At 39.3% G+C, this 16,123-nt stretch overlaps 1 protein-coding gene across 1 annotated transcript in view; it reads right to left on the bottom strand.

Annotated features, from left to right (window-relative positions):
- SPPL3 (signal peptide peptidase like 3) overlaps positions 1-15,358 on the bottom strand; it is a 57,984-nt gene extending 42,626 nt beyond the window's left edge. Inside the window, exon 1 of the mRNA XM_063454572.1 lies at positions 15,054-15,358. Within this exon, the coding sequence (XP_063310642.1) occupies positions 15,054-15,076 (23 nt within the window). The 5' untranslated portion in view covers positions 15,077-15,358. The remainder of the gene's footprint in view (positions 1-15,053) is intronic.
- Positions 15,359-16,123: the final 765 nt, after the last annotated feature.

The following is a 16,123-nucleotide window of genomic DNA, read 5'->3' as shown; positions in this document are numbered from 1 at the left end:
CACAAAAACACCAGTTGGACACCCCACTTTTACCCTGCAAAAATATACCATACCACACATACTCTGCAAACCCTCTTCCCACCCCCTCATTTTCACATAGTCTGAATGCAACAACACATTCTCATACATGCTGCGCAAATACACCGTCACAATAATACAAACTGCCACCTGACTCAGCAAAAGCACAATCAGGTGTTCTGCAGCAAAAACTGATTGTCTGGCGTGTAATTTGTACAATTTATCAAGTGATCCTCAAAAGAAGAAAACAGCATGGCCATAAGGTTAGTTGAGTTTGAGACCTTTAGTTTAGATCCTCAGCAGGGAAGTATGGCTGTACCCTCTAAGCACAGTGAGCAAGGGCTACACTTACAGATTACCTCAAACGTTGAGCGATAATAAAGACATTCAAAAGACAAAAAGAAAAACTGTTTATTTGGGGGGTTGGATCTAAAGATTATCATTATAGTTTGACTTGCTCAAAAAATAAAATTGAGTGATCTTTGGACAATGAAAGCTCTAAAAGTTACTAGATATGGTTAAATTAACACTGGCACCATATCTTCACTGGAATTAATTTGTTAGGATGTCAGGAGGTCCCTGCCATCAAGCATAATGTTAGTGAACAGTTTACCCCAAAGAGTTTTTTTATGAAGGGGAAGGTACTGATTGACTTGGAGTGACAGCTAAGAAAAAAAAATAATAAGCCATAATAAACGAGTGCTTCAGTTTCAAAATTAAAGGTTTATTCCACAAGGTATTAAACAGGAGAAAACAAAAGCCAAAGAACAATCTTCCTTACATGTTTTGGACCAACCGGTCCTTAGACATAGAAGTAATTTGAGTGCCAGTTAACACCCTCAGCCAAGCACCTATTTCTAAGGCTTCAAGAATTAAAGTTTAAAATAAATAAATCTGAGAAGCAGGACAGGGACAGAGCTAAACAGAGTTGGATTTAAGACTTTGGGGTGAAACGGTTTGTGAATATTTTTACCCCTAAAGATAAGCCAGCATCAGGGACTTCCTGGCACCATAAGAACTTTATTCCGATGTTCCCTTTTATTTCGTTTAAAAAAAAAAATTAAATTAAATTAAAAAAAAGTCTATTCCAAGGAATAAACCTTGGTATCAATACCAAGATGAAATGTTACAGCTCAAAACAGAGATAAATAAAATAAATTAGGTGTGTGTCCGTATCTGAAATGAGGTTGAGACAGGTGTGTGAAGTTCAGAAAGTTTTATAAAAGAACACTCCACACAAATAAAGTACTTTAGCTAGATGAACGGCTTTGTGTGTCTGGAGACTCATATTTGCGACAGATTATAAAGATATATTATTCTGCACCTTTATAATTTGGGGTAGAAACACCTCATCTGAATGAGGCGTGCAGACGGCTGACTGGGTGCAGATGCAGGTGGCCAGCCTGTTCAGGGAGAGAATAGGGGGGTGGCAGCCGCAGGCCAGCCAGCACAGGGATAGTAGAGGTGGTGAGGGAGCTGTAATCTCCAGTGACGTCACTCAAACAGCCCTAGCGAGAAGAGAAGAAAGATGACAGCATCCCCACTGGACCCAAGCGAATGCTGTTCCACTCCAGCTCTTCCAAGTGTAGGGAGGTTGGGTGGACACATTAAAATAAAAAAAAGAATAGATCCTCGACTACACCATCGACTCCATGCTCCACTTACCTACTTCTTACACATCATACCTCGAATGGGAGTAGGCCAAGACAGCCTTTGCAGCAGCAGTCTCCAACAGAGTTTCCTATGTATATCCCAATTTATAGCTTGTTTTGGGACCTTTGTGGGGGTGTTTTCTCAAAGTAAAATCTATTTGTCCTACTATCAATATTTCAGTTCTTGGCATATGATTATGTACTTTGGCAGTATTGCTACACTTTAAATCTAGTCTTGTGTTAAAGTGCTCAGCTAATCCATACATTATCTGCAGAGATGTATGTTGACTTATTTTTGTCTAAAGCAGTTCTTTATTATGTACTATGCAGCACTGATTTTCTTATGTTCTGGTCTTTTTACAAAAAATTGTGCAGAATATCACTCATGCTCGTGTTGTAATAGTAGTTATTTTACTTGTTCATAAGGAAAGTCATGGTGAATGAAACTTGGTTAACTGCTTGCACAACAAAAATAAAGAATTACAAAAAATAATTTGTGCGTGTGTGAGAAAATGTGTGTGAGTGTTGCAGTATCAGTGTGTCACATCAATGTGCATGTCAGTGAGTGCGGGTAAGTGACCAGCCCCCTTCAAATCACATGGGAAAGATTACTCACCATTTTTCCCATGAAGTGCCCGTCTCGCCACAGCTGTCTCCATGGCTAAATTCAATCTCGATGATCTCCACCAATTCAATGCTCGCACATATACTGAGCTGTAGTGGTTCTGGTGTCCCTTTCAGAATTATATTTTTGACAAACTTTTTTAGCTGGCTCCTAGATTCCAAGCAAATTTTTCAAACCCTACTCTAACCAAGTGAAACTATTATCAGAGTTCAAAATTAGCTAGCATGCACTCATGTATGGTCATGGAAATACACCAATTCCTCACTAAAATGAGTTTGAAGAATTATAAAAAAAAAATGGGCCTAATCTTATTGTTTAAATGATTTTGAACTGGCAGTGGTTATGGAAAAGGGAAACCGTTTATTTTATAAATATAATAATGCAGGGCTAGTCTTCTACTTTACAGTACATAAAAATATGCCAAGCTATTGCTGAAGATGCTTTACAATGGTTTTGCACTTGATACATTCCAGAAGCTGTTTCAGACAGTTGGTAGTCTCATTCTTTTTCTTTGTTACAATATGCTTTAACCTTCAATAGTCTATGTATCTGATAAACCAGCAAGTTAAACTCATCACTTTGGGCTTCAAGCCCATGTAACCGCTTTTGGTTTCAGCCAGGGTTACACATTTTCCTTCTGGTTCACCGGAGGCGTTCACAAGTCTATATTCTGCTTCTCTCTATACAGAGCACCATTTTAGCTCTACTGCACTCCCATACATTTAAATTTCTTAGAAGAAAAATAGTTACCGTTTATCAGATGATGCTGTGTTTTGTTTTAAATGTTTTTGCAAGTTTTAGAAGTTAAAGCAACACTCCGGGCACCATTACAACTATGAAGGTGTGATGGTGGCCAGGAGTTCAAGTTCAACTCCATGTTGCCTCACAGAGATAAACCATATATAAACAGGGGGGGGGGAGGGAGGGGGATTTGCAGCAAGCGCTTACCTACCTTCCAAGCAGCTCCCTGTGGAAATCTCGCGAGTCCCGCGGCCGTCAAAGCGTTGCCATAGGGAGATTTACATAGGGAGCTGCTTGGAAGGCAAGCGCTTGCTGTGGGCCCCCCACTGTACTTCCCATGCCACTGGACCACCAGGGAATGCTATATCCCGCCTCCCTGGCCAGGTAACAAGCAGGGAGGAGGGTCTAAAAAAAAATGCCCCCTCCCCCCAAATTACATCCCTACAGAAACACACACACACTGCATTATATAAACACACTGTATATGATGCAGTGTGTTTGTGTAGTATGTTTATATAATGCAGTGTGTTTGTGTAGTGTATGTATAGTGAATGCAGTGTGTATATAATGCAGTGTGTTTGTGTAGTATGTTTATATAATGCAGTGTGTTTGTGTAGTGTATGAATAGTGAATGCAGTGTGTATATAATGCAGTGTGTTTGTGTAGTATGTTTATATAATGCAGTGTGTTTGTGTAGTGTGTGTGTGTGTGTGTTTATATAATGCACACTGCATTATATAAACACTGCACTCACTATACACACACCACACACTGCATTATATAAACACACTACACAAATACACTGTATATAATGCAGTGTGTTTGTGTAGTGTCTGTATAGTGAATGCAGTGTGTTTGTGTAGTGTGTATTAAACACCGTGTAGTGTGTTTATATAATGCACACTACACAAACACACTCTACATTCACTATACACACTCTACACAAACACACTCTACATTCACTATACACACTCTACACAAACACACTCTGCATTCACTATACACACTCTACACAAACACACTCTGCATTCACTATACACACTCTACACAAACACACTCTGCATTCACTATACACACTACACAAACACACTGCATTCACTATACACACTACACAAACACTCTGCATTCACTATACACACTACACAAACACACTCTGCATTCACTATACACACTACACAAACACACTCTGCATTCACTATACACACTACACAAACACACTCTGCATTCACTATACACACTACACAAACACACTCTGCATTCACTATACACACTACACAAACACACTCTGCATTCACTATACACACTACACAAACACACTCTGCATTCACTATACACACTACACAAACACACTCTGCATTCACTATACACACTACACAAACACACACTGCATTCACTATACACACTACACAAACACTCTGCATTCACTATACACACTACACAAACACTCTGCATTCACTATACACACTACACAAACACACTGCATTCACTATACACACTACACAAACACACTGCATTCACTATACACACTACACAAACACATTCTGCATTCACTATACACACACTACACAAACACATTCTGCATTCACTATACACACACTACACAAACACATTCTGCATTCACTATACACACACTACACAAACACATTCTGCATTCACTATACACACACTACACAAACACATTCTGCATTCACTATACACACACTACACAAACACATTCTGCATTCACTATACACACACTACACAAACACATTCTGCATTCACTATACACACACTACACAAACACATTCTGCATTCACTATACACACACTACACTTTGGTGAGAGCCTCAGATGAATGATCCACTGCAAGGATATATATTTTTTTTTTTTTTAAAGTGTATATTATGACAGGTATATATATATATATATATATATATATATATATATATATATATATATATATATATATATATATATATATATATATAGGGCCAGCATATTCTGTAGTGCTTTACAATATTATTGAAGGGGGTGATTTAACAATAAATGAGACAATTACAAAAACTTACAGGAACAATAGGTTTAAAGAGACACTAGTCACCTGAACAACTTTAGCTTAATTAAGCAGTTTTGGTGTATAGAACATGCCCCTGCAGCCTCACTGCTCAATCCTCTGCCATTTAGGAGTTAAATCCCTTTGTTTATGAACCCTAGTCACACCTCCCTGCATGTGACTTGCACAGCCTTCCATAAACACTTCCTGTAAAGAGAGCCCTATTTAGGCTTTATTTATTGCAAGTTCTGTTTAAGATTTTCTTATCCCCTGCTATGTTAACAGCTTGCTAGACCCTGCAAGAGCCTCCTGTATGCGATTAAAGTTCAATTTAGAGATTGAAATACAATTATTTAAGGTCAATTACATCTGTTTGAAAGTGAAACCAGTTTAAAAAAAAAATATATATATATATATATATATATATGCAGGCTCTGTCAATCATAGCCAGGGGAGGTGTGGCTAGGGCTGCATAAACAGAAACAAAGTGATTTAACTCCTAAATGACAGTGAATTGAGCAGTGAAAGTACAGGGGAATGATATATACACTAAAACTGCTTTCTTTAGCTAAAGTAATTTAGGTGACTATAGTGTTCCTTTAAGAGGGCCCTCTAGATATAGCTGCCGACATTTTTGCCACTGTTGTATTGCTAGCACTGTGGCCTCACATTCTACACAAGTATATGATTTTATTATTTATTGATTTTTTTTTTTTTTTAACAGCAATCATGACATCGCCAGTAAGAGTGGCAATTTCCTCCCTCACAGTAGCCATATGTTCTTGATACATTATCAAGATGTCATTTTTAGTACCAGAGGTTTTAATCACAGCCTCGAATTCGGTGTATGATGTATTCTAGTGAAAGTAAGCATTCCTTGGAGACTCCAGAAGAGAAAGATCCAGCAGGTGTCATCTTGGGTATAGTAGGCCGATGGGTCTACTACAAAAAATAACTCATAGCACAAGAGCAGAATTCCACAACAAATCTTTCTTTATGTCCAATGTTTATGTTTCAATGTCCAAAAGCTTTATGGTCAAGAATAATCTCACAGTGGAACCTAGGAGTATGGTGCCCATTTCCTTTGAGCCATAGCCCTGCCTCTACAATTCTTTTACATAATTTGCTGTTTACATGCAGTCTCAAGCGTGTAGACTCCTAAGCTTCTTCTTTAGCACACATGAACAGTATATTAACATTTAGTAAGCAAATGAGGTCTTTGGAGTATCCACTCACAAATTGAGCTTGACACTGAAACCGCCCCTTAGGACGGACTTCAATAGAGTGACATGACACTTGGGACAAATCCGATGAAGCTGGTAACCTGGAGAAACGAGTCATCCAACACTGTGCGAGACATTATCACGTTTTCCCCGCCTCCCAGAAGGACCTGCAATGAGTGCGGACAGCCCCCAATGCGAGCCTGTGCAAGAGAAGCAGGCGGCACCAAGCAGAGGGACTGATCCACAGAACTGTATATCTGGTTGTAAAGAGGCTTAGCTGTTTTGTGCAGCTTTTATATGTTGTTGTAATAAAGACTGTTTTCTGCACCAGTGGCTTTGAAGTCCAGTTCACTCGGATATGCCAAGTAGATGCTTATATAAGCGATTATAGTTAGAGCAGACTTTCCTGCGCTCTATTTGTGAGTGGTTTTATTAATATATTTCTACACTTTTTACCCTAACAATATTATACTATATATTTTTTCTTTTCATTTTTATGGCTCCCTGCATATAATGAATATCAAACCCTATTAAGGAATTTTTTTACGTGTCTTTTAGATTGCACTTAAATAGAAATACTTTGCACATTCAAATTGCACTTTAGTAAACATTATTTTGCACAGAGTGAATAGCACCTTTTGTTCAAACTACTCACATATATTTTGCACTATGCTTGTACTCACTTAATAAAGTGTGTTAAAGCATATTATTGTCTTATAGGCACAGTGCACCTTAAAATATTTTATTTCTTTTGAGTGGTTTTTTTTTGGACTATATGCACTTTAAGGTGCTGCTTCTTTTGCACGACTGTATATTTACGACTGTATATTTTTTGATGTATCATTTATTTTAGCGCCTATATCACTTAAGTAATATTAATATATTCTCTCTGTGATGACTGTTCACTTTATCTAAAAGTGTAAGTACATCAGATTACAGTTTGCATGTGCCCAAAAGATGCATGCAACTTCCTGGAAGGCTGCAGCAACTTACCTGGCTAATACAATGTAAAATTTTAAGGAAAAAAACAAAAACAAAAAAACAGATCCCTGAAGCTCTACTGTCTTGTTTTGTTTTTTAATAATTTTTTGTCCATTTCCCTTAATTCCATTTTTTGAAATTGAGAGTACTTTTTCCATAAAGACCATGGCAATGGGTAAAGTTTAAATAGACACTGTAGGCACCCAGACCACTTCAGCTCATTAAAGTGGTCTGGGTGCAATGTCTTACATCCCTTAACCCTACAGTTGTAATTATTGCAGTTTCTAAATAGGGTTAACTCCTCTGGTTGCTGTCTAGGCATGAGGACTTCCTGCATCTCCGGAATCCCAATAGGAAAGCATTGATTAAGGTTTTCCTATGGGGAAATAATAATGCTAGCATGGCCATTGCCACGTATGCACATTTGGTCTCCCCCATATCAGCTGACGTCAGCCGGAGGAGTGAAGGCGGACCCGAGCAAGCGCCAAGGGGCATCGGCGCTGGACCCAGGTAAGTGACAAAAAGGATTAACTGGCATGGAAACCTTCTGCGTTTAGTACGCGCCTTATTGTGCTAACTGAAACCTCAGTGCCTGTTATCACCAAGTTAGGCTGCTGGTCTTTTGAAGTCACTCGAGTGCTTATTCACAACCTTCTTAGAAATCTGGTTGCAGCCATTGATAGCTTCCTTTTTCTACACCGTCCAGGTAGTGTAACCACTGTTGCTTCAAATTTGAACTTTAGAACAATGCTTCCAATGGTGTCTTTAGGCACATTCAGCGCCTTTGCTATCTTTTTATATCCTGTTCCTTGTTTGTAAAGGGCAATGATCTCTTCTCTTAACTTTGTGTACCATTCTTTTGACTACTATTGCCAACATGCAGTCAAAGGTGACACTCAACAAACCCCCTAGCCAGTTCAGGGATTTCAAGTATTTCAAGTATTTCAGCTCAAGCACACCTGGTGAAATGAATTGATTAGTTACATCAAGTGTGCTTGAGGACTGTGGTGTGAAAAAAAAATTTGAGACTAGAGAAGTCATAAGTTTCATGTTCAGTTGAATTTGGGGACACAATTCGAAGCATTGGTGGTGTTGAGCCATTTCAATGGTTTGATTTGTTCACTGCAAACAGTTCAAAGGCTTTACATTTTGGCAAGAAATCTGATTTTCAGTGGGGGTTGAATAATTTTTATTGCGCGTATATATATATATATATATATATATATATATATATATATATATATATATATATATACATACATACACACACACACACACATATATACACACTGAACAAAATTAGAAACACTTATTTTGCCACCATTTTTCACGAGCTGAACTCAAAAGATCTAAGACTTTCTATGTACACAAAAGGCCTATTTCTCTCAAATATTGTTCACAAATCTGTCTAAATCTGTGTTAGTGAGCACTTCTTTGCCGAGTTAATCCATACAACTCACAGGTGTGGCAAATCCAGATGCTGATTAGACAGCATGATAATTGCAAAGGTGTGCCTTAGGCTGGCCACAATAAAAGGCCAATCTAAAATGTGCAGTTTTATCACACAGCACAATGCCACAGATGTCGCAAGTTTTGAGGGAGCGTGCAATTGGCTTGTTGACTGCAGGAATGAATTGCCCGTGAATTGAATGTTCATTTCTCTATATAAACTGTCTCCAAAGGCGTTTCAGAGAATTTGGCAGGACATCCAACCAGTTTCACAACCGCATACCAAGTGTAACCACAGGACCTCCACATCCAGCATCTTTACCTCGTCGTCCTCATCAGGGTCTTGACCTGACTGCTGTTCGTCATCGTAACCAACTTGAGTGGGCAAATGCTCACATTCGATGGCATCTGGCACTTTGGAGAGGTGTTCTCTTCACGGATGAATCCTGGTTTACACTGTACAGGGAAGATGGCAGACAGCGTGTATGGCGTCTTGTGGGTGACCGGTTTGCTGAGGTCAACGTTGTGGATCGAGTGGAATGTTTGGGATGCTCTGGATCGGCGTATACAACACAGTTGTCCCGGTCCTGCCAATATCCAGCAACTTTGCACAGCCATTGAAGAGGAGTGGACTAACATTTCACAGGCCACAATCAACAACCTGATCAACTCTATGCGAAGGAGATGTGTTGCACTGTGTGAGGCAAATGGTGGTCACACCTGATACTGACTGGTTTTCAGGGCCCCCCCCACCCCCGGCCCCGCCCCGCCCCCCCCCACACACCCCCCGATCCTGCAATACAGTAAAACTGCACATTTTTTATTGTAGCCAGCCTAAGGCACACCTGTGCAATAATCATGCTGTCTAATTAGCATCTTGATATGCCACACCTGTGAGGTGGATGGATTATCTCGGCAAAGGAGAAGTGCTCACTTACAGATTTGTGAACAATATTTCAGAGATATAGGCCTTTCGTGTACATAGAAAAAGTCTTAGATCTTTGAGTCCAGCTCATGAAAAATGGTGGCAAAAACAAAAGTGTTGCGTTTATAATTTTGTTCAGTGTATACACACACTGATTTTTTTCAGCAACTACACAAGTTTTGATCCAGCTTCAATCAAATTTGCTCAACACGGATGGCTGCAATAATCCAGCCATCTTCAGTTTTTCCATTTTAAAATGACTGCGAGAATTAGAAAGCATGCTCGCATGGATCACAAATAAAGCCTTTATTATATCCTTTCACAACTAAATTACAATTTAATTTCTCTTTTCAATGTTATACAAAGTGTAGCTGCAATGAAAGTTTGAGATTATATATATATATGTCATTTTCCATTATCCTACATATTCTTGCTTTTAAAAATTCTTTGTATAGTGTGTCATAAATTATCTTATTTAATCTGCAAACTGTAGTAAGATAAAATCCTAATGTATTAATGGCAACAGTTTAACAGTTTTTCACTTCTATTTCACATTCATCATAACTCAAATAACATCCTTTTATACATCCTTGTCTGCCTAAAGAAACACATAGATTAAATTTGTTTTTCTATTATGCCGAAGTTTTAAGATTGAGGTGGGACTGTAGATATGAGATTTGCTGAGCATTTTGGAAAATACCAGGTACAACATCAGCAATAGTACGGTCACTGCTGTGAATAGATTTTCCTTTTTTTTTTATATATATTTTTTTTAAGACATACTTGGTATAATATTTTTGTTACACATACTTTTTTCAAATTTTAGGTGTCAACATATTAAGGACCTGCCCTACCTTAATTGCATCGAACAAAACATTTTCTAATAATTCAGGAGCTTTCATTTCTGGTCTTAAAGTCTACCTCACCCTTTTTTCAGAACACACCTTTCTTAAGTATATTTAATTTACCATGTAAACTCCATCAAATAATTATTACTCACCTTAACATTACTTGGAAGTAAGAGACCCTGTCTTGATCTAGGTATGAACAATCAGACTGAACCCATTAATAGCAAATGGTAAAGTAAAACAGACATTGTATATAAAGAAAATAAAATGTTAGCCTAAATTTAGAAAGCACAAACTCCGCAATTAACATACACTGTGTACAGAAATCATAACGCCTAATTCCATAGCATCCATATTACAGCCAGCAAAATACTTCAAACCGAAAAACAACAAAGTTACATTTTCTACGCCATATCTCAGGTTATCTACAGATATCAAAATGGTCCCACTAGATTTCTAATTGTGAAAAAAAAAAAATTGGCCCTGATCACCATGTTCATAGAACTAAAGTTAGGACCCTTGTGCATATAATGTAAAATGAGGTTCATGTAAAAGGCATCATTTACATGTGGGTAAATCACCTTGGCTGTGGACTTGTCCATTGTATTTATATGCATGCCTCCATCTATACACTGGTAGCATGCACAAATGTTATAGGCCTTGTTCAGATGCATACTCTGCAACTAAAGCCTGTTGGCCCATTACAGGTTACTATGCTACTCGTTCACATTATGAATGGGAGTTAAATCATGCACAGAAGGCTTACATGTACATACACCACTCATACCTTTCAGATCAAGGGATTTATGGAAAGGGGAAGAAGATGGTAGGCGTATCAAGAAGTCAGAGACTTCAGTTTTTTGCCATAATGAGTCCTTTCTAAAAACTGCACATTAAGGATTTGAGACGCTTTATGAAAGAAGGTGTGGCCCAAAACATTTTTTTAAAGAACCAACACTACAATCTGCAATGAATCACATAAATCTATGTTGTGTTAACCATGTCCTGGGCTGAATTATGCTAGGAATGATTGTATTAACATTTTATTAAAAGTCTGTGTGTAGCAGACTGAAAACGTTGATTTTTTTTTATTAAGAAGATTAAAAGTTAAGTTTTATATTTATTCAAGTCCTGGGAGTGCCATCTTGATTATCTATTTCTGGATTTTTCGCCTGACAAGCACCGGCCAAGTATATTTATCTTTCTATGGAGTGCAGGATTATTTTATATATAAATCTCAAGACCCAGAGGCATCAGTGGGAAAGGACTACAAGCAATTTTCATCACATTTAAAGGAACACTATATAGTGTCAGGATTACAAACATGTATTCCTGACACTATTGTGCTGGAATGCAGCATTAGATCCCAGCCACTCTCTAAAGGTGAATTTACTCAACTTTTCTCCCACGCCAATCTTGCCACATCTGGCCGTGCCTCCATGACGGAGATCATCAATTTTGATGATCTCTACAAATCCAATGCATTTTCATATTTAAAAAATAAAAAAAATGTGAGGCTACTCTTCTGCATGCAAAATGCAGCACTACGCCAATCAAAATCTTCTCATAGAGATGCACTGAATCAATGCATGTCTATGGGGAATGTTCAGTGCCTACTCACAGTCAGGAAGCATCTCTAGTGACACTGCCTGTTCTCTGAAAAGGCAGTGTTTGCGGTGGTAAAACTGCAGGGACGTGCTATAGACACCAGAACCTCTACAGTAAGTAAAGGTTCTGACAACCATAGAGTCCCTATAACTTGCACATCATCTGTGTCTGAAAGGTGGACAGAGTGGGAGCATCATCAGATGATTTTTTTAAACATTAAAAATAAATGTGTTGGTGTCCAGAATGACTATGGCTTTTCGAATATCTACTCACAAGGTTGTTCACCAAAGTGAGAATTCAAGGTGAATTTCAAATATTTGGTCAAAATATCTGAACAGGAAAAGTTATTTAAGCCAGCTATATGTTTAGATTAGCCACTGTGGTCTAGACTTGAAATACACTTTAAATTCTCACTTGAGTAAACAACCTCTGCACTCCAGATATTGTGGACTACAGCTCCTTTAACACTTTGCCAGCATTAAGAGAGATGTAGGCCACAATATCTGGGGTGTTGATTGTTGCCTATCCCAGGACTTGGCAGTGGGACATGCTTTATGGACACAAGTTCACTCAAAGGGTTACTCCAACCACCATAACCACTTCAGTCATTTGAAGTGGTCATTGTGGTAGGAATTTGGATATGCAGCATTTCTGCTAGAAACACTAAACATCTAGAGATCTTGTTACACCACAAGTATACGCGACTTAGGCAACAAGAACTCTATTCTGGGCTGCCCAATATCAAATATGTGCAAAAATTAGGTTTGTCGTCAGCATGCTGGCAACAGATATTTTCTTCCTTTCAGGCAGCAGGGTGAACTTGTTCTCCCCTTTCTCCATTTGTATGCTCTATCCTGCTTATCTTCATAATTTACATTTAAATAAAAAATAAAAATCTTTTGAAATTGTTTCTGGGTCAGACCATGTACGTGCTTGTGAGAAGCATTTTGATTGGACAGCTCAAGGCCCTTACTGACATCAGACAAGGCATGGAGAGGAGCACCAGTAGCTATGCAAAGCAAGATCCACTGGATTTCAGGTAAGTTTTAAAGTATTTTTTTCAGTTGACTTAGCTAATATTGAACTTAAAGCATGTGAACATGGTGAGATACAGCATTTGCCTAAAATAATATATTTAGGAGCCAATGCATACTGCACACAGTAGATAAAATGGTGATTTGTATTGTTATACATGCCCATATGTAGTATAATACAGCATTTTGATACTGCTAAACAATGTCGTTATAAGCGTTACAAAAAATACTGATGTGGGCTTTGTACCCTATGGTTTCAAGCCCACGTCAGAGCTTTCTACAAAAAATTTTATGACTGTCTAGACTTGTGTAAGCTATTCTTTTAGATATAAATCAGTAAATTGTAGTACTCAATACAAGTGTCTGTATTTTAACAACGATCACTATTTTATATACACATCCATATGCAATGGTACTTGCATTATTACTATAAATAAAATATGATAATCGCTCAGCCCAACGATCATTTATGTAAGCAATATAGAACAAAAATCAAGTTTTCCCACACACGTGTATAAATGTAATTGCTGCATAAATATAAGATATACGGTGGGGTTATTAAACTAGTGCATTGTGGTGAACTGAGCATGAAACTACAAAATCAGGATAAAAATGTATGATTTTATTATTTTGAAAGATTCATCAGCTCAACTATAGATACAGGGGTATATTCCCTAAACTTCAAATTGTAGCAAATTTAATCAGGCAACATCTAGGTAATAGTTAATTATTTGGGAACATTCTCCAACCTATGTTACTGCTCATATTTTGATTTGCAACAATTTGGAATTCAGCCAAATGCCATTTTTCTAACTTGGTTTCCAATTCATTGTTCAAGGTATAAATCCTTAAATACTCAAAAGCTGTAGATTTCAGTGTAACCACCCCCAAAAAAAACAAAACAGTTGTCCTTCCTTTTAAAAACACACATTGTACAAACTAAATTTGGAATTCAGAAAGTATATATTTAACCAGTGTGTCAATGGTAAACACACTTTGTCACACTCACCACAGAGGACCAATTTGCCCACAATGTTCAAACAACAATAGGAAACAAAATCTGGTGTCTGTGTGCGGAATGTCAGTCTTTACTGCTCTTGTTGGGTATTGTAAATTATATCAACCCCCCTCAGACAAAAGCTGCCTCCAGGCATTACAAATACATTGTGAGGATCCTATTCACAGCACCACAAAGTGTTGTGTGAAATCCACTGGTTTGCAAAAGGTTGTCACCGTGAGATCAGACTGTTTCGCTACTTAGTATCAAATATATAAATATATATATATATACACACACAGACATACATACATACAAACACAACCTTTCAATTAAGTAACAAAGATGGAGAGCTGGATGTAATGGTATAAGGATAGGGAGACTCTCAGGCTAACAGTAGATGGCTGTAAGGCCCATTGTACATTATTTATGGCACTGATTAACCTTGACACCACTAGATGTTTCTGAACTGCATTTCCCATAATCCTCAGGCAGCCCAGATGGCTGTGCACAGGGAAACGCAGTTGCTGTCGATCTGGGTGTCAAGGTTAGCCATCGCTGCCATATCTCCTGCTGGAGGCCTGCGAGAGCTATGTACAAAGCAGGAGATTGGTTTTGAAGCGGCTCTCTCTGAGCCCAGCCACAACAAACAAATTCCGCAGTGTGTGATACAGAGCAGGCTGGCTACAGGCACTAGCCCACTCCGACCATCACTAGCCCACTCCGACCATCACTAGCCCACTCCGACCATCACTAGCCCACTCCGACCATCACTAGCCCACTCCGACCATCACTAGCCCACACTGACCATCACTATCTCGCTCAGCCCTGGGTATAGCAGGCCGCCCGTGACACACAGCTAGCGCACAAACAATGGCCAGGCCCAGCACCCTCTCACACGGACGGGCAAAGCCCTCTCACCAGGAATAGGTCTGCTCAGCCATGGCGGCGGCTCCTCCAGGGGGTCAGGGCTCGGGCCCGGTGTCTGTCAACGGCGGCTCTGCGGTTCCGCACACAACATGGCGGCCGGGGGCACTCAGTGCTGGGGGGGTGAGGGATTCCCGGAGGCTGTGCCCATGGCAGGAACTGGCGGAAGCGGCGAAAACACCCGGTGGTTTGCACACAAACGGAGAGGGGGAAGCCGCGGTGTCGCGCTCAGTGTTTTCGGGCCCGGTGCGCGCTCCCGCAGACGTACGACTGAAGGGGGCGTAGACGAGCGTTTTGTGGGAAGCCTGTCACGTGACGACCGTTGGGCGGATCCGAGCCGTTGGCCACGCCTCCCCTGTGGTGTAGCCCCGCCCACGTTATGTCACTGGGCGAGGCTTCCATTGTAAGCTGGTATAGCAGTCCATGCTGCATGTTTACAGGTATATGGCTGGCCCCCCTGGACAGCTTACATGGGAGATGGGAATACAGGGTACATTGCTGGAGGAGAGAGGCAGGAAGGATGCCCTAAAATGTATGGCTGTACCAGTGATCAGTCAACCTGAAGCATTTAGTAAATATTTTACAGGAAATTACAATGCATGTTAAATTCTAAGAACAAGGTGATGTCTGGAGCTGAAATTAGAAAATAGATTTTATTAAAGACACGGAGGCTCCTATTATGCATAACTCTTTCTTTATTCCCTCAGCAGCAAAGATAGAGGAATATAAATATTATCAAAATGAAAGAAAAAACTGTATAGGCTGGCACACTGGCAACCAATCACATAACAGATGAAGTGACTATAAAAGGCCTGTGTCTCGCACAATCCCCCTCTTTCTTTGCTGCTCCCTCAGACCAGCTAAGTATATTTTTGTTCCTCATGTGATTTATATTTTCCTTGATATTCCTATATCATGGTCATTTGCATTGTGTTTATTAGTTTATAGCACTGCTGTGTTGTTCTGTTGTATTTCTGCAAGGTGTGCCTGGTGGGGATTCCCTTTGGGTGTGCGTTTTTTCCCGTCGGGGAGATTTCCCCTTACCTCCCTGTGGCATCTGCCTC

Source organism: Pelobates fuscus, chromosome 5, assembly GCF_036172605.1.
Source record: "Pelobates fuscus isolate aPelFus1 chromosome 5, aPelFus1.pri, whole genome shotgun sequence".
In the NCBI taxonomy this organism is placed as follows: domain Eukaryota; kingdom Metazoa; phylum Chordata; class Amphibia; order Anura; family Pelobatidae; genus Pelobates; species Pelobates fuscus.
The sequence above is the reverse complement of the archived record's forward strand: the minus strand, read 5'-3'. Positions and strand labels throughout refer to the sequence as shown.